The sequence below is a fragment of the Panulirus ornatus genome, chromosome 32 (assembly GCF_036320965.1).
Source record: "Panulirus ornatus isolate Po-2019 chromosome 32, ASM3632096v1, whole genome shotgun sequence".
Lineage (NCBI taxonomy): Eukaryota > Metazoa > Arthropoda > Malacostraca > Decapoda > Palinuridae > Panulirus > Panulirus ornatus.
The window spans coordinates 8,883,007-8,908,187 of NC_092255.1; the positions used below are offsets into that span (position 1 = coordinate 8,883,007).

The 25,181-nt window shown below is 42.0% G+C and overlaps 1 protein-coding gene across 1 annotated transcript in view; it reads left to right on the plus strand.

The window, feature by feature from the left end:
- Positions 1–25,181, plus strand: part of LOC139759042 (ectonucleoside triphosphate diphosphohydrolase 3-like) — a 245,723-nt gene that overhangs the window by 7,503 nt on the left and 213,039 nt on the right. Inside the window, exon 2 of the mRNA XM_071680944.1 lies at positions 22,218–22,743. Within this exon, the coding sequence (XP_071537045.1) occupies positions 22,218–22,743 (526 nt within the window). The remainder of the gene's footprint in view (positions 1–22,217; positions 22,744–25,181) is intronic.

Here is a 25,181-nt window from a genome sequence, read left to right on the forward strand (position 1 = left end):
ATTCCCAATCACCAGTCCTTTTTCAGCACATAAATCTACAAGCTCTTCACCATTTCCATTTACAACACTGAACACACCATGTTCACCAATTTTTCCCTCAATTGCCACATTACTAACCTTTGCATTCAAATCACCCATCACTATAACCTGGTCTCGTGCATCAAAACTACTAACACACTCACTCAGCTGCTTCCAAAACACTTGCCTCTCATGATCTTTATTCTTATGCCCAGGTGCATATGTACCAATAATCACCCATCTCTCTCCATCCACTTTTGGTTTTACCCATATCAACCTAGAGTTTACTTTCTTACTCTCTATCACATACTCCCACCACTCCTGTTTCAGGAGTAGTGCTACTCCTTCCTCTTCTCTCATCCTCTCTCGGTAATTGAATATCCTTATGAACAAATCAACAACACAGTCACTCCTTTTTTTTAACAAATTTTACTGCAATACCATCTGAATCCACTGCCTTGCCGGCTTTTATCTTCCATAAAGCTTTCACTACCTCTTTTCTGTTTACCAAACCATTCTCCCTGATCCTCTCACGTGGCACACCATCCCAACCAAAACACCCTATATCTGCCACTGTGTCATCGAACATTCTACAAATCTTCAAAATACTCACTCGAACTGCTTCTTATTTCATCTCAATTTGTTATTTCCTCCCCATTTTCCCCCTTCACCAATGTTCACATTTGTTCTCTTGTGTTCCATGCTTTATTTACCTCCTTTCAAAACATCTTTTTATCCTCTCTAAAATTCAATGATACTCTCATACCCCAACTCTCATTTGCCATCTTTTTTACCTCTTGAACCTTTCTCTAGACCTCTTGCTGCTTTCTTTTATACATATCCCAGTCATTTTTACTACTTCTCTGGAAAAATTATGCAAATGCCTCTCTCTTCTATTTCACTAATGATCTTACTTCTTCATCCCACCACTAATTACCCTTTCTAATCTGTCCACTTCCCACCTTTCTCATGCCACATTCCTCCCCCATTCCCCTGACATCATTTGCTTTCACCATTTGCCATTCTGCACTCAATCTCTCTTGGTATCTCCTCACACAAGTCTTCTTTCCAAGCTCACTTACTCTCACCAGAGGGCGTTATTGGATTACGTGTTAATTGATAGGCATTTAAAAGAGAGACTTTTGGATGTTAATGTGTTGAGAGGGGCAGCTGGAGGGATGTATTATCACTATGTTGTGGAGGCAAAGGTGAATATTTGTAGAAGTTTTCAGAAAAGAAGAGAGAATGTTGGGGAGAAGAGAGTGGTGAGAGTAAGTGACCTTGGAAAGGAGACTTGTATGAGGAAGTACCAGAAGAGATTGAGTGCAGAATGGCAAAAGGTGAGAGCAAATGACTTAAGGGGTGTGGGTGAGGAATGGGATGTATTTAGGGAAGCAGTGACGGCTTGCACAAAGATGCATGTGGTATGAGAAAGGTGGGAGGTGGACAGATTTGAAAGGGTAATGAGTGATGGGGTGAAGAAGAAAGAGAAAAGAGAGGTGTTTGGATGATTTTTGCAGGGAAGTGGCACAAGTGACTGGGAGATGTATAAAAGAAAGCAGCAGGAGGTCAAGAGAAAGGTGCAAGAGGTGACAAAGCGGGCAAGTGAGAGTTGGGGTGAGAGAGTATCATTGAATTTTAGGAAGAATATAAAGATGTTTTGGAAAGAGGTAAATAATGTCCTAAGACAAGAGAACAAATAGGAACATTAGTAAAGGGACAAGTGGGAAGGTAATATCTAGTAGTGATTTTTTTTTTTTTTTTTTTTTTGCTTTGTCGCTGTCTCCCGCGTTTGCGAGGTAGCGCAAGGAAACAGACGAAAGAAATGGCCCAACCCACCCCCATACACAACATGCCTTGATTCAATCCACTGACAGCACGTCAACCCCGGTATACCACATCGCTCCAACTCACTCTATTCTTTGCCCTCCTTTCACCCTCCTGCATGTTCAGGCCCCGATCACACAAAATCTTTTTCACTCCATCTTTCCACCTCCAATTTGGTCTCCCTCTTCTCCTCGTTCCCTCCACCTCCGACACATATATCCTCTTGGTTAATCTTTCCTCACTCATTCTCTCCATGTGACCAAACCATTTCAAAACACCCTCTTCTGCTCTCTCAACCACGCTCTTTTTATTTCCACACATCTCTCTTACCCTTACGTTACTTACTCGATCAAACCACCTCACACCACACATTGTCCTCAAACATCTCATTTCCAGCACATCCATCCTCCTGCGCACAACTCTATCCATAGTCCACGCCTCGCAACCATACAACATTGTTGGAACCACTATTCCTTCAAACATACCCATTTTTGCTTTCCGAGATAATGTTCTCGACTTCCACACATTCTTCAAGGCTCCCAGAATTTTCGCCCCCTCCCCCACCCTATGATCCACTTCCGCTTCCATGGTTCCATCCGCTGCCAGATCCACTCCCAGATATCTAAAACACTTCACTTCCTCCAGTTTTTCTCCATTCAAACTCACCTCCCAATTGAATTGACCCTCAACCCTACTGTACCTAATAACCTTGCTCTTATTCACATTTACTCTTAACTTTCTTCTTTCACACACTTTACCAAACTCAGTCACCAGCTTCTGCAGTTTCTCACATGAATCAGCCACCAGCGCTGTATCATCAGCGAACAACAACTGACTCACTTCCCAAGCTCTCTCATCCCCAACAGACTTCATACTTGCCCCTCTTTCCAAAACTCTTACATTCACCTCCCTAACAACCCCATCCATAAACAAATTAAACAACCATGGAGACATCACACACTCCTGCCGCAAACCTACATTCACTGAGAACCAATCACTTTCCTCTCTTCCTACACGTACACATGCCTTACATCCTCGATAAAAACTTTTCACTGCTTCTAACAACTTGCCTCCCACACCATATATTCTTAATACCTTCCACAGAGCATCTCTATCAACTCTATCATATGCCTTCTCCAGATCCATAAATGCTACATACAAATCCATTTGCTTTTCTAAATATTTTTCACATACATTCTTCAAAGCAAACACCTGATCCACACATCCTCCACCACTTCTGAAACCACACTGCTCTTCCCCAATCTGATGCTCTGTATGTGCGTTCACCCTCTCAATCAATACCCTTCCATAGTAGTGATAGAGTGAATATTTTGAAGGTTTGTTGAATGTGTTTGATGATAGAGTGGCAAATATAGGGTGTTTTGGTCGAGGTGGTGTGGAAAGTGAGAGGGTCAGGGAGAATGGTTTGGTGAACAGAGAAGAGGTGGTGAAAGCGTCACGGAAGATGAATGCCAGCAAGGCGGCGGGTTTGGATGGCATTGCAGTGGACTTTATAAGAAAAGGGGGTGACTATGTTGCTGATTGGTTGGTAAGGATATTCAATGTATGTATGGTTCACGGTGTTGTTCATGGATCATGGTGAAGTGTCTGAGGATTGGTGTAATGCTTGCATAGTGCCATTGTACAAAGGCAAAGGGAAAAAGGTGATTGTTCAAATATCACAGGCATAAGTTTGTCGAGTATTTCTGAGAAATTTTATAGGAAGGTATTGATTCAGAGGGTAAAGGCATGTACAGAGCATCAGACTGGGGAAGAACAGTGTGGTTTCTAAAGTGGTAGAGGATATGTGGATCAGGTGTTTGCTTTGAAGACTGTATGTGAGAAATACTTAGAAAAACAGATGGATTTGTATGTAGCATTTACATATGTTTATATATGTTTATCCCTGGCTTAAAAAGAGAGATATACACAAGTATACGTATACAAGTAGGAGAGATGGCCAGAGAGCATCATTGGATTACGTGTTAATTGATAGGTGTGTGAAAGAGAGACTTTTGGATGTTAATGTGCTGAGAGGTGCAACTGGAGGGATGTCTGATCATCATCTTGTGGAGGCGAAGGTGAAGATTTGTAGAGGTTTTCAGAAAAGAAAAGAGAATGTTGGGGTGAAGAGAGTGGTGAGAGTAAGTGAGCTTGGGAAGGAGACTTCTGTGAGGAAGTACCAGGAGAGACTGAGTACAGAATGGAAAAAGGTGAGAACAAAGGAGATAAGGGGAGTGGGGGAGGAATGGGATGTATTTAGGGAAGCAGTGATGGCTTGTGCAAAAGATGCTTGTGACATGAGAAGCGTGGGAGGTGGGCAGATTAGAAAGGGTAGTGAGTGGTGGGATGAACAAGTAAGATTATTAGTGAAAGAGAAGAGAGAGGCATTTGGACGATTTTTGCAGGGAAATAATGCAAATGAGTGGGAGATGTATAAAAGAAAGAGGCAGGAGGTCAAGAGAAAGGTGCAAGAGGTGAAAAAGAGGTCAAACGAGAGTTGGGGTGAGAGAGTATCATTAGATTTTAGGGAGAATGAAAAGATGTTTTGGAAGGAGGTAAATAAGTGCGTAAGACAAGGGAATAAATGGGAACATCAGTGAAGGGGGCTAATTGAGAGGTGATAACAAGTAGTGGTGATGTGAGAAGGAGATGGAGTGAGTATTTTGAAGGTTTGTTGAATGTGTTTGATGATAGAGTGGCAGCTATAGGGTGTTTTGGTCAAGGTGGTGTGCAAAGTGAGAGGGTTAGGGAGGATGATTTGGTAAACAGAGAAGAGGTAGTAAAAGCTTTGCGGAAGATGAAAGCCGGCAAGGCAGCGGGTTTGGATTGTATTGTAGTGGAATTTATTAGAAAAGGGGGTGACTGTATTGTTAACTGGTTGGTAAGGTTATTTAATGTATGACTCATGGTGAGGTGCCTGAGGATTGGCGGAATGCTTGCATAGTGCCATTGTACAAAGGCAAAGGGGAACAAAGGTGAGTGCTCAAATTACAGAGGTATAAGTTTGTTGAGTTTTTCCTGGAAATCTATGGGGGGTATTGACTGAGGGGTAAGGCATGTACAGAGCATCAGATTGGGAGTATGGAGTCTGTTGTGGATGAGAGAGCTTGGGAAGTGAGTCAGTTGTTCGCTGATGATACAGCGCTGGTGGCTGATTCATGTGAGAAATTGCAGAAAGCTGGTGACTGAGTTTGCCAAAGTGTGTGAAAGAAGAAACTTGAGAGTAAATGTGAATAAGAGCAAGTTATTAGGTACAGTAAGGTTGAGGATCAAGTCAATTGGGAGGTAAGTTTGAATGGAGAAAAGCTGGAGGAAGTGAAGTTTTTAGATATCTGGCAGTGGATTGGCAGCGGGTGGAACCATGGAAGCGGAAGTGAATCATAGGGTTGGGGGAGGGGCAAAAATTCTGGGAAAATTCTGCGTGGAAGTCAGAACATTATCTCAGAAAGCAAAAAATGGGTATGTTTGGGAAAGGAATTGTGGTTCCAACAATGTTGTATGGTTTTGAGGCGTGGGCTATGGATAGAGTTGTGTGCAGGAGGGTGGATGTGCTGGAAATGAGATGTTTGAGGGGCAATATGTGGTGTGAGGTGGTTTGATCGAGAAGTAATAATGGGGGAAGAGAGTGTGTGGTAATAAAAAGTGTGGTTGAGAGAGCAGAAGAGGGTGTTTTGAAAAAGGTTTGGTCACATGGAGGAGAATGAATGAGAAAAGATTGACCAAGAGGATAAAAATGTGCCAAGAGGTGGAGGGAATGAGGAAAAAGTGGGAGACCCAATTGGAGGTGGAAAGATGGAGTGAAAAGATTTTGAGTGATCGGGGCCTGAACAGCAGGAGGGTGAAAGGCGTGCGAGGAATAGAGGGAATTGGAACGGTGTGGTATACTGGGTCGACGAGCTGTCAATGGATTGAACCAGGGCATGTGAAGCATCTGGGGTAAACCATGGAAAGGTCTGTGGAGCCTGGATGTGGAAAGGGAGCTGTGGTTTTGGTGCATATTATGGCAGCTAGAGACTGAGAGTGAACAAAGGGGCCTTTTTTGTTTCCCAGTGTACCTCGCACACATGGGGGGGAGGGGGGTTTATTTCATGTGTGGTGAGGTGGTAGGGAATGATAAAAGGGAGACAGTATGATTTTTGTACATGTGTATATTGTTATGTCTGTGTGTTATATATATGTATTGTTGGTGGATAGGTTGTATTTTGCGTGTGTGGACGGTATGTATATAATGTGTATGTGGGTGGGTTGGGCCTTTTTTCGTCTGTTTCCCTTTCGTACCCCGCTAATGCGGGAGACACCCACAAAACAAAATAAATGAATAAAATAAATATAATTATCCCTGGGGTAGGTGAGAAAGAATATTCCCCCGCATCCTCACGTGTCATAGAAGGCGACTAAAGGGGGGGGGAGCGGGGGGGGAAAACCCCCCCCTCCTGTATTTTAACTTTCTAAAAGGGGAAACAGAAGAAGGGGTCACGGGGGGGGTCCTCATCCCCTCGAGGTCAGATTGAGGTGTCTAAAGTGTGTGGGTGTAAACCCAAAATGAGAAAAAGGGGAGATGGTTTATGTTTGAGGAAAGGAACCTGGATTTTGGTCTGAGTGAAATGAAGTCAAGGTTTTTAAAGGGGAAGAGTGGCTTGGGAATGTCTTGAAAGAGAAATGGTGGAGTATGTGAAGAATGTAAGAAAGTAAATCCAGATTGATAGGGGGAAAACTGAAAGTGGATGGAGAGAGATGGGTGTTATTGTGCTATGCACCTGGGATGAGAAGAAAGTCATGAGAGGCAAGTGTTTTGGGAGCAGTGAGTGAGTGTGTTAATTTGACACAGGATGGGTAAGTGTGGGTGATTTTAATGCAAAGGTGAATAATGTGGCAGTTGAGGGAATAATTGGTGTAATAGGGGGGTTCAGTTTGAAAAGGAAATGGTGAAGTGTTGTAGATTTTAGTGCTGAAAGAGGAATGGTGATTGGGAATACCTGGTTTTGTAAAAAGAGATATACTAAGTATACATAGTAAGTAGGAGAGATGGTGAGAGGTTATTGGACTGTGTGTTAATTGATGGCGCATGAAAAAGACATTTTGGATGTTAATGTGCTGAGAGGTGCAACTGGAGGGATGTCTGATCATCATCTTGTGGAGGCGAAGGTGAAGATTTGTAGAGGTTTTCAGAAAAGAAAAGAGAATGTTGGGGTGAAGAGAGTGGTGAGAGTAAGTGAGCTTGGGAAGGAGACTTGTGTGAGGAAGTACCAGGAGAGACTGAGTACAGAATGGAAAAAGGTGAGAACAAAGGAGATAAGGGGAGTGGGGGAGGAATGGGATGTATTTAGGGAAGCAGTGATGGCTTGTGCAAAAGATGCTTGTGACATGAGAAGCGTGGGAGGTGGGCAGATTAGAAAGGGTAGTGAGTGGTGGGATGAACAAGTAAGATTATTAGTGAAAGAGAAGAGAGAGGCATATGGACGATTTTTGCAGGGAAATAATGCAAATGAGTGGGAGATGTATAAAAGAAAGAGGCAGGAGGTCAAGAGAAAGGTGCAAGAGGTGAAAAAGAGGTCAAACGAGAGTTGGGGTGAGAGAGTATCATTAGATTTTAGGGAGAATGAAAAGATGTTTTGGAAGGAGGTAAATAAGTGCGTAAGACAAGGGAATAAATGGGAACATCAGTGAAGGGGGCTAATTGAGAGGTGATAACAAGTAGTGGTGATGTGAGAAGGAGATGGAGTGAGTATTTTGAAGGTTTGTTGAATGTGTTTGATGATAGAGTGGCAGCTATAGGGTGTTTTGGTCAAGGTGGTGTGCAAAGTGAGAGGGTTAGGGAGGATGATTTGGTAAACAGAGAAGAGGTAGTAAAAGCTTTGCGGAAGATGAAAGCCGGCAAGGCAGCGGGTTTGGATTGTATTGTAGTGGAATTTATTAGAAAAGGGGGTGACTGTATTGTTAACTGGTTGGTAAGGTTATTTAATGTATGACTCATGGTGAGGTGCCTGAGGATTGGCGGAATGCTTGCATAGTGCCATTGTACAAAGGCAAAGGGGACAAAGGTGAGTGCTCAAATTACAGAGGTATAAGTTTGTTGAGTATTCCTGGGAAATCATATGGGAGGGTATTGACTGAGAGGGTGAAGGCATGTACAGAGCATCAGATTGGGAGTATGGAGTCTGTTGTGGATGAGAGAGCTTGGGAAGTGAGTCAGTTGTTCGCTGATGATACAGCGCTGGTGGCTGATTCATGTGAGAAATTGCAGAAGCTGGTGACTGAGTTTGCCAAAGTGTGTGAAAGAAGAAACTTGAGAGTAAATGTGAATAAGAGCAAGGTTATTAGGTACAGTAAGGTTGAGGATCAAGTCAATTGGGAGGTAAGTTTGAATGGAGAAAAGCTGGAGGAAGTGAAGTTTTTAGATATCTGGCAGTGGATTTGGCAGCGGGTGGAACCATGGAAGCGGAAGTGAATCATAGGGTGGGGGAGGTGGCAAAAATTCTGGGAAAATTCTGCGTGGAAGTCGAGAACATTATCTCAGAAAGCAAAAATGGGTATGTTTGAAGGAATTGTGGTTCCAACAATGTTGTATGGTTTTGAGGCGTGGGCTATGGATAGAGTTGTGTGCAGGAGGGTGGATGTGCTGGAAATGAGATGTTTGAGGACAATATGTGGTGTGAGGTGGTTTGATCGAGTAAGTAATAATGGGGTAAGAGAGATGTGTGGTAATAAAAAGTGTGGTTGAGAGAGCAGAAGAGGGTGTTTTGAAATGGTTTGGTCACATGGAGAGAATGAATGAGAAAAGATTGACCAAGAGGATATATGTGCCAAGAGGTGGAGGGAATGAGGAGAAGTGGGAGACCCAATTGGAGGTGGAAAGATGGAGTGAAAAAGAGTTTGAGTGATCGGGGCCTGAACATGCAGGAGGGTGAAAGGCGTGCGAGGAATAGAGGGAATTGGAACGGTGTGGTATACTGGGGTCGACGAGCTGTCAATGGATTGAACCAGGGCATGTGAAGCATCTGGGGTAAACCATGGAAAGGTCTGTGGAGCCTGGATGTGGAAAGGGAGCTGTGGTTTTGGTGCATTATTACATGGCAGCTAGAGACTGAGAGTGAACAAATGGGGCCTTTGTTGTCTTCCTAGTGCTACCTCGCACACATGAGGGGGGAGGGGGGTTTATTTCATGTGTGGTGAGGTGGTGATGGGAATGAATAAAGGCAGACAGTATGAATTATGTACATGTGTATATATGTATATGTCTGTGTGTGTATATATATGTATCTGTTGAGATGGATAGGTATGTATATTTGCGTGTGTGGACGTGTATGTATATACATGTGTATGTGGGTGGGTTGGGCCATTCTTTCGTCTGTTTCCTTGCGCTACCTCGCTAATGCGGGAGACACCGACAAAGCAAAATAAATGAATAAAATAAATATAATTATCCCTGGGGATAGGTGAGAAAGAATACTTCCCACGCACTCCTCACGTGTCATAGAAGGCGACTAAAGGGGACGGGAGCGGGGGGCTGGAAACCCTCCCCTCCATGTATTTTAACTTTCTAAAAGGGGAAACAGAAGAAGGAGTCACGCGGGGAGTCCTCATCCTCTCGAAGGCTCAGATTGAGGTGTCTAAATGTGTGTGGATGTAACCAAGATGAGAAAAAAGGAGAGATAGGTTTATGTTTGAGGAAAGGAACCTGGATGTTTTGGCTCTGAGTGAAATGAAGCTCAAGGTTAAAGGGGAAGAGTGGCTTGGGAATGTCTTGAAAGAGAAGTGGTAGGAGTATGTGATAGAATGTAAGAAAGTAAACTCGAGATTGATATGGGTAAAACTGAAAGTGGATGGAGAGAGATGGGTGATTATTCGTGCATATGCACCTGGGCATGAGAAGAAAGATCATGAGAGGCAAGTGTTTTGGGAGCAGCTGAGTGAGTGTGTTAGTAGTTTTGATGCACGAGACTGGGTCATAGTGATGGGTGATTTGAATGCAAAGGTGAATAATGTGGCAGTTGAGGGAATAATTGGTGTACATAGGGTGTTCAGTGTTGTAAATGGAAATGGTGAAGTGCTTGTAGATTTATGTGCTGAAAGAGGAATGGTGATTGGGAATACCTGGTTTAGTAAAAGAGATATACATAAGTATACATATGTAAGTAGGAGAGATGGCTAGAGAGCGTTATTGGACTGTGTGTTAATTGATAGGCGCATGAAAGAGACACTTTTGGATGTTAATGTGCTGAGAGCTGCAACTGGAGGGATGTCTGATCATTATCTTGTAGAGACAAAGGTGAAGATTTGTAGAGGTTTTCAGAAAAGAAGAATGAGTGTTGGGGTGAAGAGAGTGGTGAGAGTAAGTGAGCTTGGGAAGGAGACTTGTGTGAGGAAGTACCAGGAGAGACCGAGTACAGAATGGAAAAAGGTGAGAACAAAGGACGTAAAGGGAGTGGGAGAGGAATGGGATGTATTTAGGGAAGCAGTGATGGCTTGCGCAAAAGATGCTTGTGGCATGAGAAGCATGGGAGGTGGGCAGATTAGAAAGGGTAGTGAGTGGTGGGATGAAGAAGTAAGATTATTAGTGAAAGAGAAGAGAGATTTATTTGGACAATTTTTGCAGGGAAATTATGCAAATGACTGGGAGATATATAAAATAGAGATGCAGGAGGTCAAGAGAAAGGTGCAAGAGGTGAAAAAGAGGGCAAATGAGAGTTGGGGTTAGGGAGTATCATTAAATTTTAGGGAGAATAAAAAGATGTTTAGGAAGGAGGTAAATAAAGTGCATAAGACAAGGGAACAAATGGGAACATCAGTGAAGGGGGCTAATGGGGAGGTGATAACAAGTAGTGGTGATGTGAGAAGGAGATGGAGTGAGTATTTTGAAGGTTTATTGAATGTGTTTGATGATAGAGTGGCAGATATAGGGTGTTTTGGTCAAGGTGGTGTGCAAAGAGAGAGGGTTAGGGAGAATGATTTGGTAAACAGAAAAGAGGTAGTAAAAGCTTTGCGGAAGATGAAAGCTGGCAAGGCAGCGGGTTTGGATGGTATTGCAGTGGAGTTTATTAAAAAAAGGGGTGACTGTATTGTTGACTGGTTGGTAAGGTTATTTGATATATGTATAACTCATGGTGAGGTGCCTGAGGACTGGTGGAATGCTTGCATAGTGCCATTGTACAAAGGGAAAGGGGATAAAAGTGAGTGCTCAAATTACAGAGGTATAAGTTTGTTGAGTATTCCTGGGAAATTATATGGGAGGGGTATTCATTGAGAGGGTAAAGGCATGTATAGAGCATCAGATTTGGGAAGAGCAGTGTGGTTTCAGAAGTGGTAGAGGATGTGTGGATCAGGTGTTTGCTTTGAAGAATGTATGTGAGAAATAATTAGAAAAGCAAATGGATTTGTATGTAGCATTTATGGATCTGGAGAAGGCATATGATAGAGTTGATAGAGATGCTCTGTGGAAGGTATTAAGAATATATGGTGTGTGAGGTAAGTTGTTAGAAGCAGTGAAAAGATTTTATCGAGGATGTAAGTCATGTGTACATGTAGCAAGAGAGGAAAGTGATTGGTTCTCAGTGAATGTAGGTTTGCGGCAGGGGTGCATGATGTCTCCATGGTTGTTTGATTTGTTTATGGATGAGGTTGTTAGGGAGGTGAATGGAAGAGTTTTGGAAAGAGGGGCAAGTATGCAGTCTGTTGTGGATGAGAGAGCTTGGGAAGTGAGTCAGTTGTTTGCTGATGATACAGCACTGGTGGTTGATTCGGATTTTAAACTGCAGAAGCTGGTGGCTGAGTTTGGTAAAGTGTGCGAAAGAAGAAAGCTGAGAGTAAATGTGAATAAGAGCAAGGATATTAGGTACAATAGGGTTGAGGGACAAGTCAATTGGGAGGTAAGTTTGAATGGAGAAAAACTGGAGGAAGTGAAGTGTTTTACATATCTGGGTTTAGCAGCGGATGGAACCATGGAAGCGGAAGTGAATCATGGTGTGGGGGAGGGGGTGAAAGTTCTGGGAGCAGTGAAAAATGTGTGGAAGTCGAGAATATTATCTCAGAAAGCAAAAATGGGTATGTTTGAAGGAATAGTGGTTCCAACAATGTTATATGGTTGCAAGACATGTTCTATAGGTAGATTTGTGAGGAGGATGGTGGATGTGCTGGAAATGAGATGTTTGAGGACAGTATGTGGTTTGAGGTGGAATGTTCGAGTAAGTAATGAAAGGGTAAGAGAGATGTATGGTAATAAAGAGAGTGTGGTTGAGAGAGCAGAGGAGGGTGTTTTGAAATGGTTAGGCCACATGGAGAGAATGAGTGAGGACAGATTGACCAAGAGGATATATGTGCCAGAGGTGGAGGAAACGAGGATAAGTAGGAGACCAAATTGGAGGTGGAAAGATGGAGTGAAAAAATTTTGAGTGATCTGGGCCTGAACATGCAGGAGGGTGAAAGGCGTGCAAGGATTAGAGTGAATTGGAACGATGTGGTATACTGGGGTCGACTTGCTGTCAATGGATTGAACCAGGGCGTTTGAAGTGTCTGGGGTAAACCATCGAAAGTTTTGTGGTGCCTGGATGTGGAATGGGAGCTGTGATTTCAGTACATTATACATGACAGCTATAGACTAAGTGTGAACGAATGTGGCCTTTGTTGTCTTTTTCTAGTGCTACCTCGTGCACATATGGGGGGAGGGTGTTGTTATTTCATATGTGGTGGGGTGGCGATGGGAATGAATAAAGGCAGACAGTATGAATTATGTACATGTGTATATATGTATATATGTGTGTGTGTGTGTGTGTATATATATGTAAGTTGAGACGTATAGGTATGTATATATGCGTGTGTGGATGTGTATGTATATACAAATGTATGTGGGTGGGTTGGGTCATTCTTTCGTCTGTTTCCTTGCGCTACCTCTCTAACGCTGGAGACAGTGACAAAGTATAATAAATAAATGAATGAATGTATGGTGTAGAAGGTAAGTTGTTAAATGCAGTGAAAATTTTTACCAAGGATATGAGCCTATGTATGGGTAGGAAGAAAGGATTGTGATTGGTTCCCAGTAAATTTCAGTTTGCAGCAGGTATGTGTGATGTCACCATGGTTGTTTAATTGGTTTTGGATGGGTTGGTTAGGGAGGTGAGTGCAAGAGTTCTGGAGAGAGGAGCAAGGATGCCATCTGTAATGGATGAGAGGGCATGGGAAGTGAGCCAGTTGTTGTTCACTGATGACACAGCACTAGAGAAAGAGCATATATATATGTCAGAGGTTGAGGGATGAAGAAGAGGGAGACCAAATTGGAAGTGGATGGATAGAGTGAAAAAGATTTTGATTGATTGGGGCTTGAGCAAACAGGAGGGTGAAAGGGATGTAAGGAATAGAGTAAATTGGAATGATGTGGCATACCGAGATTGATGTGCTGTCAGTGGATTGAAACAGGCCATGTGAAGCATCTGGGGTAAACCATGGAAAGGTCTGTGGGACCTTGATGTCTAAAGGGAACTGTGGTTTCTGTGCATTACACATGACAGCTAGAGACTGAGTGCAAACTAATTTGGCCTTTTTATCTTTTCCTGGCACTGCCTCGATGGGGGGAATGTTATGTCGTGTGGCGGGGTTGCGATGGGAATGGATGAAGGCAGCAAGTATGAATATGTGCATGTGTATATATGTATATGTTTGTGTATATATTTGTCTGTACACATTGAAAGGTTTCCCCCTTTAGAGAGTTAGATACAAGGAGGGGAGGGTTTCCAGTCCCATGGTTCTGCCCCCTTTAATTGCCTTCTACGACACATAGGGAATAACTGGGAAGTCTTCTTTCTCCCCTGTCTTTCCTTGTATGCAACTTTCTAAAAGGGGGAAACAGAAGAAGGAGTCATGCTGGGAGTGCTCATCCTCCTCAAAGGCTCAGATTGGGGTGTCTAAATTTGTGTGGATGTAACCTAGATGAGAAAAAGGGAGAGATAGGTAGTATGTTTGAGGGAAGGAACCTGGATGTTTTGGCTGTGAGTGAAACGAAGTTAAAGGGTAAAGGGGAAGAGTGTTTTGGGAATGTCTTGTGAGTAAAGTCAGGGGTTGGTGAGGGGACAAGAGTAAAGGAAGGAATAGCGCTCCTCCTGAAGCAGGAGTTGTGTAAGTATGTGATAGAGTGTAAGAAAGTAAACTCTAGATTGATATATGTAAAACTGAAAGTGGATGGAGAGAGATGGGTGACTATTGGTGCCTATGCACCTGGTCATGAGAAGAAAGATCATGAGAGGCTAGTGTTTTGGGAGTAGCTGAGTGAGTGTGTTAGCAGCTTTGATCCACAGGACTGGGTGACAGTGATGGGTGATTTGAATGCAAAGGTGAGTAATGTGGCAGTTGAGGGTATAATTAGTGTACATAGGGTGTTCAGTGCTGTAAATGGTAATGGTGAAGAGTTTGTAGAGAGCGTTATTGGATTATGTTTTAATTGATAGGTGTGTGAAAGAGAGACTTTTGTATGTTAATGTGCTGAGAGGGGCAGCTGGAGGGATGTCTGATCATTATCTTGTGGAGCAAAGGTGAAGATTTGTAGAGGTTTTCAGAAAAGAAGAGAGAATGTTGGGGAGAAGAGAGTAGTGAGAGTAAGTGACCTTGGAAAGGAGACTTGTGTGAGGAAGTGCCAGGAGAGATTGAGTGCAGAATGGCAAAGGTGAGATCAAGGGGGAGGAATGGGATATATTTAGGGAAGCAGTGATGGCGTATGGCATGAGAAAGGTGGTAGGTGTGTAAATTAGAAAGGGTAATGAGTGGTGGAATGAAGAAGTAAGATTGTTAGTGAAAGAGAAGAGAGAGGTGTTTGGATGATTTTTGAAGTGAAGTAGTGCAAACAACTGGGATATGTATAAAAGAAAGCAGCATCAGGTCAAGAAAAAGGTGTAAGAGGCAAGAAAGAGGGCAAATGGGAGTTGGGTTGAGAGAGTATCATTAAATTTTAGTGAGAATAAAAAGATGTTTTGGAAGGAGGTAGATAAAGTGCATAAGACAGGAGAACAGATGGGAACATTGTTGAAGCGGGCTAATGGGGAGGTAATATGGTGATGTGATGAAGTGAGAAGGAGATGGAATGAGTATTTTGAAGGTTTGTTGAATGTGTTTGATGATAGAGAGGCAGATATGGGGTGTTTTGGTCGAGATAGTGTGCGAAGTGAGAGGGTCAGGGAGGATGGTTTGGTAAACAGAGAAGAGGTTGTGAAAGCTTTGTGGAAGATGCAAGCTGGCCAGGCAGCAGGTTTGGATGGTATTGCAGTGGAATTTATAAGAAAAAGGGTGACTGTGTTGTTGATTGATTGGTAAGGATATTCAGTGTATGTATGGATCGTTGTGAAGTGCCTGAGGATTGGCAGAATGCATGCATAGTGCCATTGTACAAAGGCAAAGGGGGTAAAGGTGAGTGTTCAAATTACAGAGGTTTATGCTTGTCGAGTATTCCAGGGATATTATATGGGAGGGTGTTGATTGAGAGGGTAAAGGCATGTACAGAGCATCAGATTGGAGAAGAGCAGTGTGGTTTCAGAGGTGGTAGAGGATGTGTGGATCAAGTGTTTGCTTTGAAGAATGTATATGTGAAGTACTTAGAAAAACAGATGGATTCATATGTAGCATTTATGGATCTGGAGAATGCATATGGAGGGTTGAGAGAGATGCTTTGTTGAAGGTATTAAGAGTATATGGTGTGGGAGGTAAGTTGCTAGAAGCATTGAAAAGTTTTTGCCAAGGATGTAAGGCATATGTACGAGTAGGAAGAGAAGACAATGATTTGTTTCCAGTGAATGTCATTTTGTGGCAGGGGTGCATAATGTCTCCATGGTTTTTTGATTTGTTTATGGATGGGGTTGTTAGGGAGGTGAATGCAAGAAGTTTAGAGAGAGGGGCAAGTATGGAGTCTGTTGTGGATGAGAGGGCTTGGGAAATGAGTCATTTGTTGTTTGCTGATGATGTAGCACTGGTTGCTGATTTGGGTGAGAAACCGTGGAATTTGGTGACTTGAGTTTGGTACAGTGTGTGAAAGAAGAAAGCTGAGAGTAGATATGAATAAGAGCAAGGTTATTAGGTTCAGTAGGGTGGAGGGACAAGTTGATTGGGAGGTAAGTTTGAATGGAGAAAAACTGGAGGAAGTGAAGTGTTTTAGATATATGGGAGTGGTTTTAGCAGTGGATGGAACCATGGAAGTGAGTCGTAGGGTGGGGGAGGAGATGAAGGTTTTAGGAGTGATGAAGAAAATGTGGAAGGCGAGAACATTATCTCAGATACCAAAAATGGGTATGTTTGAAGGAATAGCTGTTCCAACAATATTATGTGGTTGCGAGGCATGGGCTATAGATATGGTTGTATGGAAGTGGGTGGATGTGGTTTATGTGTTCAAGATGAAATGTTTGAGGACAGTTTGTGGTGTGAGGGGGTTTAATCGACTAAGTAATGAAAGGGTAAGAGAAGTATGCGGAAATAAAAAGAGTGTGGTTGAGAGAGCAAAAGAGGGTGTGATGACATGGATTGGTCATGTGGAGAGAATGATTAAGGAAATATTGACAAAGAGGTTATATGTGTCAGAGGTGGAGGGAACAGGGAAAAGCAGTAGACCAAATTGTAGATGGAAAGATGGAGTTAAAATGAATTTGAGCAATTGGGGCCTGTACATTCAGGAGGGTGAGAGATTTGCAAGGAACAGAGGGAATTGGAATTTTGTAGTATCCTTGGGTGGACATGCTGTCACTGGACTGAACCAGGGCATGTGGAGTGTTTGGGGTGAACCATGGAAAAGTCTGTGATTCCTGGATGTGGTTAGGGAGCTGTGGTTTTGATGCATTAGACATCTCTGCTAGAGAGTGAGTTGGAATGAATGTGGCCTTTGTCTGCTTTCCCGGCGATACCTTGCAGAAGTGTGGGGCAGCGTTGCTGTTTCCTGTGGGACAGGGTAGTGCTGGAAATGTATGAAGGCAAGTAGGTATGCATATGTACATGCGTGTATATGTATATGTATGTGTATGTTTTTTTTTTCGCTGTCTTCCATGTTTGCGAGGTAGCGCAAGGAAACAGACGAAAGAAATGGCCCAACCCACCCCCATACACATGTATATACATACGTCCACACACGCAAATATACACACCTACACAGCTTTCCATGGTTTAACCCAGACGCTTCACATGCCCTGATTCAATCCACTGACAGCAACTCAACCCCGGTATACCACATCGCTCCAATTCACTCTATTCCTTGCCCTCCTTTCACCCTCCTGCATGTTCAGGCCCCGATCACACAAAATCTTTTTCACTCCATCTTTCCACCTCCAATTTGGTCTCCCTCTTCTCCTCGTTCCCTCCACCTCCGACACATATATCCTCTTGGTCAATCTTTCCTCACTCATTCTCTCCATGTGCCCAAACCATTTCAAAACACCCTCTTCTGCTCTCTCAACCACGCTCTTTTTATTTCCACACATCTCTCTTACCCTTACGTTACTTACTCGATCAAACCACCTCACACCACACATTGTCCTCAAACATCTCATTTCCAGCACATCCATCCTCCTGCGCACAACTCTATCCATAGCCCACGCCTCGCAACCATACAACATTGTTGGAACCACTATTCCTTCAAACATACCCATTTTTGCTTTCCGAGATAATGTTCTCGACTTCCACACATTCTTCAAGGCTCCCAGAATTTTCGCCCCCTCCCCCACCCTATGATCCACTTCCGCTTCCATGGTTCCATCCGCTGCCAGATTCACTCCCAGATATCTAAAACACTTCACTTCCTCCAGTTTTTCTCCATTCAAACTCACCTCCCAATTGACTTGACCCTCAACCCTACTGTACCTAATAACCTTGCTCTTATTCACATTTACTCTTAACTTTCTTCTTTCACACACTTTACCAAACTCAGTCACCAGCTTCTGCAGTTTCTCACATGAATCAGCCACCAACGCTGTATCATCAGCGAACAACAACTGACTCACTTCCCAAGCTCTCTCATCCCCAACAGACTTCATACTTGCCCCTCTTTCCAAAACTCTTGCATTCACCTCCCTAACAACCCCATCCATAAACAAATTAAACAACCATGGAGACATCACACACCCCTGCCGCAAACCTACATTCACTGTATGTATATGTATGTATTTGTGTATATGTTATGTATTTATTTATTGTACTTAATCTCTGTCTCCCACGTTAGCGAGGTAATGCAAGGAAACAGACAAGGAATGGCCCATCCCACCGACATACACCTGTATGTACATAAAGGCTCACACATGCTCTTAAACATACCTATACATTTTATTGCATACATTATTTTATATTTTATTATACTTTGTCGCTGTCTCCCGCGTTTGCGAGGTAGCGCAAGGAAACAGACGAAAGAAATGGCCCCCCCCCCCATACACATGTATATACATACGTCCACACACGCAAATATACATACCTATTGCATACATACATAGACATAAACATGTATACACATGTACATATTCATACTTGCTGCTTTCATCCATTCCTTTCACCACCCTGCCACACATGAAATAGCATCCCCCTCCAGCAAGGTAGTGCCAGGAACAGATAAAAAAGGCCATATTCGTTCACACTCAGTCTCTAGCTGTCATGTGTAATGCACCGAAACCACAGCTCCCTTTCCACATCCAGGTCCCACAGACCTTTCCATGGTTTACCCTAGATGCTCCACAGTCCCTGGTTCAATTCACTGACAGTATGTTGACCCCGGTATACCACTCTATTCCTTGCATGCTTTCCACCCTCCTGTATGTTCAGGCCCCGATGGCTCAAAATCTTTTTCATTCCATCCTTCCACCTCCAATTTGGTCTCCTGCTTCTCCTTCTTCCCTCCACCTCTGACACATATATCCTCTTTTTCAATCTTTTCTCACTCCATGTGTCTAAACCATTTCAACACACCCTCTTCCACTCTCTCAACCACACTCTTTTTATTACCACACTTCTCTCTTACCCTTTTATTACTTACTCGATCAGACCACCTCACACCACATATTGTCCTCAAATATATCATTTCCAATGCATTCACCCTCCTCTTCACTAACCTATCTATATCCCATGCCTCACAACCATATAACATTGTTGGAACCACTATTCCTTTGAACATACTCATTTTTGCTCTCCGAGATAACATTCTCGCTTTCTGCATATTCTTCAATGCTCACAGAATCTTTGCCCCCTCCACAACCCTGTGACTCACTTCCACTTCCATGGTTCCATCCCCTGCGAAGTCCACCCCTAGATATCTAAAAAACTTCACTTCTTCCAGTTTTTCTCCATGCAAACTTACCTCCCAATTAACTTGTCCCTCAACCCTACTGAACCTAATAGCCGTGCTCTTATTCACATTTGCTCTCAACTTTCTTCTTTCACACACTTTACCAAACTCATTCACCAACTTCTGCATATGTATGTATATGTGCATGTATGGGAATTTATGTGCGTGCATGGGCTGTTCTTTGTCTGTTTCCTGGCGCTACCTCAATGACTTGTGAAACGGTGATCAAGTATCATAGATGAATAGATAATATTCATACTTAATTGCCGTTTCCCTCATTATCTAGGTAGTGCCAGATGAAGAAAGGCCACATCTTCTCACATACATTCTCTCGCTGTCATGTGTAATGCAGCGAAACTACAGCTCCCTATCCACAACCACGCCCCATAGACCTTTCCATCATTTACCCCAAATGTTTCACACACTTTGATTCAGTCCACTGACTGCACATCAACCCCAGTATAAAACTTCAATTCACTCTATCCCTTGCACACCTTTCACCCTCCTGCATGTTCAGGCCCCAGTTACTCAAAATTCCATTCGCTCCATCCTTCTATCTTCCAATTTGGTTTCCTTGTTTTCCTTGTTCTCACTACTTCTGATACATGTCTCCTCTTTGTCAACCTTTCCTCACTCATTCTCTCCTTATGTCCAAACTTTCCCTCTTCAGCTCTCAACAACACTCTTTTTATTAACCCACATCTCTCTTACCCATTTTTACTTACTTGGTCAAACTACCTCACAACACATATTGTCCTCTTTTTATTTGCAACACATCGATCCTTCTCTGCACAACCCTATGTATAGTCTATGCCTCGCATCCATATAATATTGTTGGGACTACTTTGCCCTACCAGATAATGGTCTCTCTTTCCATACACTCTTCAGTGCTCCAAGAACCTTTGCCCTCTCCTTTACCCTATGACTCCCATCCAATTTTTTGGTTCCATTCACTGCCATGTTCACTCCTAGATACCTATAACACTTTGCTTCCCCCAATTCTTTTCCATTCAAACTCACACCAACTAGCTTGTTCCGTTAACCATGCTGAACCTTGCTTTCATTCACATTCACTCTCAATTATTTCCTTTCACACACTACCAAACTCCAGTCTCCAACTTCTGTAGTTTCTCACTTGAATTTGCTAGTAGTGCTGTGTCATCTGCAAACAACAACAACTGTCCAGGCCTTCTTTTCCCTTATAGACTGCATCCTCAACCTTTCCTCCAAGACTCTTGCTTTCAACTACCTCGCTACTCATAAATGAATTAAACAACCATGGTTACATCACCCACCCCTTCTCTAGACCAGCTTTCACTTAAAGCCATTCATATTCTTCTCTTCCTACTTGTACACATGCCTTAGACCGTTGCTAAAAACTTCCCACTAGTTCTAGCAGCTTTCCTCCTACACTGTAAATTATGAAGATCTTGTAGAAAGCATCTCTCTCAACCCTATCATATGCCTTCTCCAGATCCATAGATGCCACAAATCCATTTGCTTTTGTAAATATTTCTCACATTTTTTTAAGCAAAAACCTGACCCACACTTCCTGTACCACTTCTGAAACCACACTGCTCCTCCCCAATCTGATTCTCTGTACATTCCTTCACCCTCTCAATCAGTACCCTCCCATACAACTTGCCAAGCATACTCAGCAAACTTATACCTCTCTAGTTGTTTCAACACTAACCTTATTGTGAAAAATATGCAAAAATTTTCAAAAAAGTAAACACTCTCACCCCAACCAGATACCCAGATTATCATCTAATGCCAGACAGAGAATGAAAAGCTTGGTCGACTGAAGTCCAGCGTTCATACTCAAGATTCAGTACTGGCGAGCTTAGGTGTAAAACCCTGTCAGCAGTAGTAACCACTATCATATAGAAGCCAATAGTTGACCTAATTTTTGAAACTTAAACATTGTAAGACTTATATATCCAGTTCATCAATGTCAGATTCATAACATCTTTTATTATTTATTTATTCATTTACATAATACATCTTGCAAGAGAAGTGTAGCAGCTGCTTTCATGTTTCCTCATTTTCCTTTACTTTTTGTGTATAGTTGGTGAACATTTTTCACCTTAAAAGATACTTGATTTATAATCCATAAGATAATTTTGTGGCTTGAAAAGATGTGGGATAAGTTTCCTGATTTTATGATCTCACATGTTGCAGTGTTATTATTCATTTAGTAAATCTGTGAACATATGTGGCCTTTGTTGTCTTGTCCTAGCACTACCTCACGCACATGCAGGGGGAGGGGTTTGTCATTTCATGTGTGGCGGGGTGGTGACGGGAATGAATAAAGGCAGCAAGTATGAATTATGTACATGGGTATATGTATATATATATACATATATATATGTATATATATGTATATGTTGAAATGTATAGGTTTGTATATGTGCGTGCATAGACATGTATGTATATACATATGTATGTGGGTGGGTTGGGTCATTCTTTCGTCTGTTTCCTTGCGCTACCTCGCTAACGTGGGAGACAGTGACAAAGTATACTAAATGAATCTATAAATAAATCTGTCACAATAAGAATTTTCCTTCTGCTGTTAATGAGTTGATTTGATCAACATTTAGATCATATTTTGACACCTATACCCAGTTTTTCACCAGATCGATATGTGATATCATTAGATAGATCATTATCTTAGTTATTGGAACTGTCATTGCTCTGTTATACATGCTGTATGATTTCTTTAATACAATAGTTTAATATTGAGTAATAGCCTCTCAGCTCCTTGCATAAAGTTGATTGAAGAACTCATTTTGGAATTATTTTATAAGGAAGTCTTAGGCCTATTTTGCCACCATTTTAGATTAGCTGAATTTTGGTTGCTGTTATTAAAGATTGGATTGTTGATCTGTGTCCCATTTATTAGATATTACAGATCTACACTAGGTCAGGCTAAAGGATTAGTTCAGAACTTCCTTTATTAAACACAATGGCTTTCACACATCTTCCTCTTTCTTATGTGTTTCACCACATAAATACTCATGCTTTCTCCCTCAAGAAATGAAAGCTATTTATATTTTTCAACTAATTCATTATTTTTCTTTTTCAGAGTTCATAGCCAGTCATTTCTCTGTTATGGAATTGGGCAAGCCCAGCATCGATATGAATTTCTTCTAATTAATGAAAACACTACTAATATCAAGGAAGTAGAAATCAGTCCATTAATAGTTACAGTTGATCCATGTTTAGCAAAAGGTGTAACTCATGAAATAGCTCCAAGAGATATTAGTAGTCCCTGTACACTCACAGATAATTCAAAGCCAGCTTCACTGGGTATCTCAGATGTCAATCACGGTAAATTGAAAAAGTTTTTTAAGTATTATCACAGACATAGTACTAGTGAAACTGCTGATCAGCGTGCTATTACCAGTATAACTGACTCTGAAAAAGTTACTTCAAGAGAAGAGGAAGATGGCCAGATGCCAAGATCTATACCTCTCCAAGGGTCCAGTGATGCCCCAAAGTGTGAGGAGAAAATAACCCAGTTGTTTGATTACCAGTTTTGTAAAAAGACTTTCACATATGGTGACTGTATGGGTGCGCAGTCTGTTCCTGCTACCAATGGCACTCTCATTGTGAGTATTTTTCTCAATTTTCTGAAGATCTCTCTGAATTGTTGAAGAGATTAAGACAGTGCATTTACAAAAATTGATATTATGAAAAATAAAAGCTCATGGCAAAATTAATGGAAAATTAACTGCGCCAAAACGTATTTTGCTTGTGCTGGAGAAAAGAACTTCAAATTACTTGACATGTTTTAAGCATTGTTGGATGTAGTCTGTCATATTTTCCACTGAAGATATACAGTAATGGCAAGGTTGAATAACATAAGTAAGTTAATGTATTTCATGTGTAACTTCAGTGTCCTGTGGAAATGAATCATTAGAGTACTCCAAAGTCCTGTTGACTGAAATCTTATAAAGTACTTTGGAATAGCAATAATGTGAATATGTGTAAGAATCAAAAAATGAGGGTGAAATAAAAGGGGTGATATGAAATTGAAATATAACATTAATAGACTTCTTGTGCTAGAGTATGTACTGGTTCAGAAGAAAAATGTTACACAAGTATTAAGGTTTGAGAGGAATGGATTAACTTCTTTGAAATATGCAGGGGAGCTTATAGGATTTGTAGGCATGTTTATTGAGATTATATGAAGACAATATAGAAATTCAGTGAGATGAGGGAAGAAGAACTACACCCCAGATGGAGTAAAGTTGTAAAGCCAAAGATTCATTTATTTATAGTTATTATACTTTGTCGCTGTCTCTCACGTTAGTGAGGTAGTGCAAGGAAACAGATGAAAGAATGGCCCAACCCACCCACTTACACATGTATGTACATACATGTCCACACACTCACATATACATACCTATACATTTCAACGTATACATATATTAATACATACACTGACATATACATATATACACATATACATGATTCATACTTGCTGCCTTTATTCATTCCCATTGACAACCCCTCCCCCCGCATGCATGCAAGGTAGTGCTAGGAAAAGACAACAAAGGTCACATTCGTTCACACTTGGTCTCTATCTGTCATGTATAATGCACTGAAACCACAGGTCCCTTTCCCCATCCAGGCCCCACAAAACTTTCCATGGTTTACCCCAGACACTTCACATGCCCTGGTTCAATCCATTGACAGCATGTCGACCCCAGTATACCACATCGCTCCAATTCAATCTGGTTATTGCACGCCTTTTACCCCTGCGTGTTCAGGCCCCAGTTGCTCAAAATCTTTTTCACTCCATCTTTCCACCTCCAATTTGGTCTCCCACTTCTCCTCATTCCCTCCACCTCTGACACATATATCCTCTTTCTCAATCTTTCCTCACTCATTCTCTCTATGTGACCAAACCATTTCAAAACACCCTCTTCTGTTCTCTCAACCACACTCTTTTTATTACCACACATCTCTCTTACCCTTTCATTACTTACTTGATCAAACCACCTCACACCACATATTGTTCTCAAACCTCTCACAACTCTATCCATAGCCCACACCTCACAACCACATAATGTTGGAACCACTATTCCTTCAAACATACCCATTTTTGCTTTCCGAGATAATGTTCTCGCCTTCCACACATTTTTCAACACTCCCAGAACTTTCGCCCCCTCCCCTACCCTGTGACTCACTTTCGCTTCCATGGTTCCATCCGTTGCTAAATCCACTCCCAGATATCTAAAACACTTCACTTCCTCCAGTTTTTCTCAATTCAAAGTTACCTCCCAATTGACTTGTCCCTCAACCCTCCTGTACCTAATAACCTTGCTCTTATTCACATTTACCCTCAGCTTTCTTCTTTCTCACACTTTACCAAACTCAGTCACCAGCTTCTGCAGTTTCTCACATGAATCAACCACCAGTGCTGTATCATCAGCAAACAACAACCAACTCACTTCCCAAGTCCTCTCATCACAACAGACTGCATACTTGCCTCTCTTTCCAAAACTCTTGCATTCACCTCCCTAACATCCCCATCCATAAACAAATTAAACAACCATGGAGACATCATGCACCCCTGCCGCAAACCGACATTCACTGAGAACGAATCACTTTCCTCTCTTCCTATTCGTACACATGCCTTACATCCTCGATAAGAACTTTTCAGTGCTTCTAGCAACTTCCCTCCCACACCATATATTCTTGATACCTTCCACAGAGCATCTCTATCAACTCTATCATATTCCTTCTCCAGATCCATAAATGCTTCATACAAATCCATTTGCTTTTCTAATTATTTCTCACATACATTCCTCAAAGCAAACACCTGATCCACACATCCTCTACCACTTCTGAAACTACACTGCTCTTCTCCAATCTGATGCTCTGTACATACTTTCACCCTCTCAATCAATACCCTCCCATATAATTTCCCAGGAATACTCAACAAACTTATACCTCTGTTTTTTGAGCACTCACCTTTATCCCCTTGGCCTTTGTACAATGGGACTATGCATGCATTCCCAATCCTCAGGTACCTCACCAT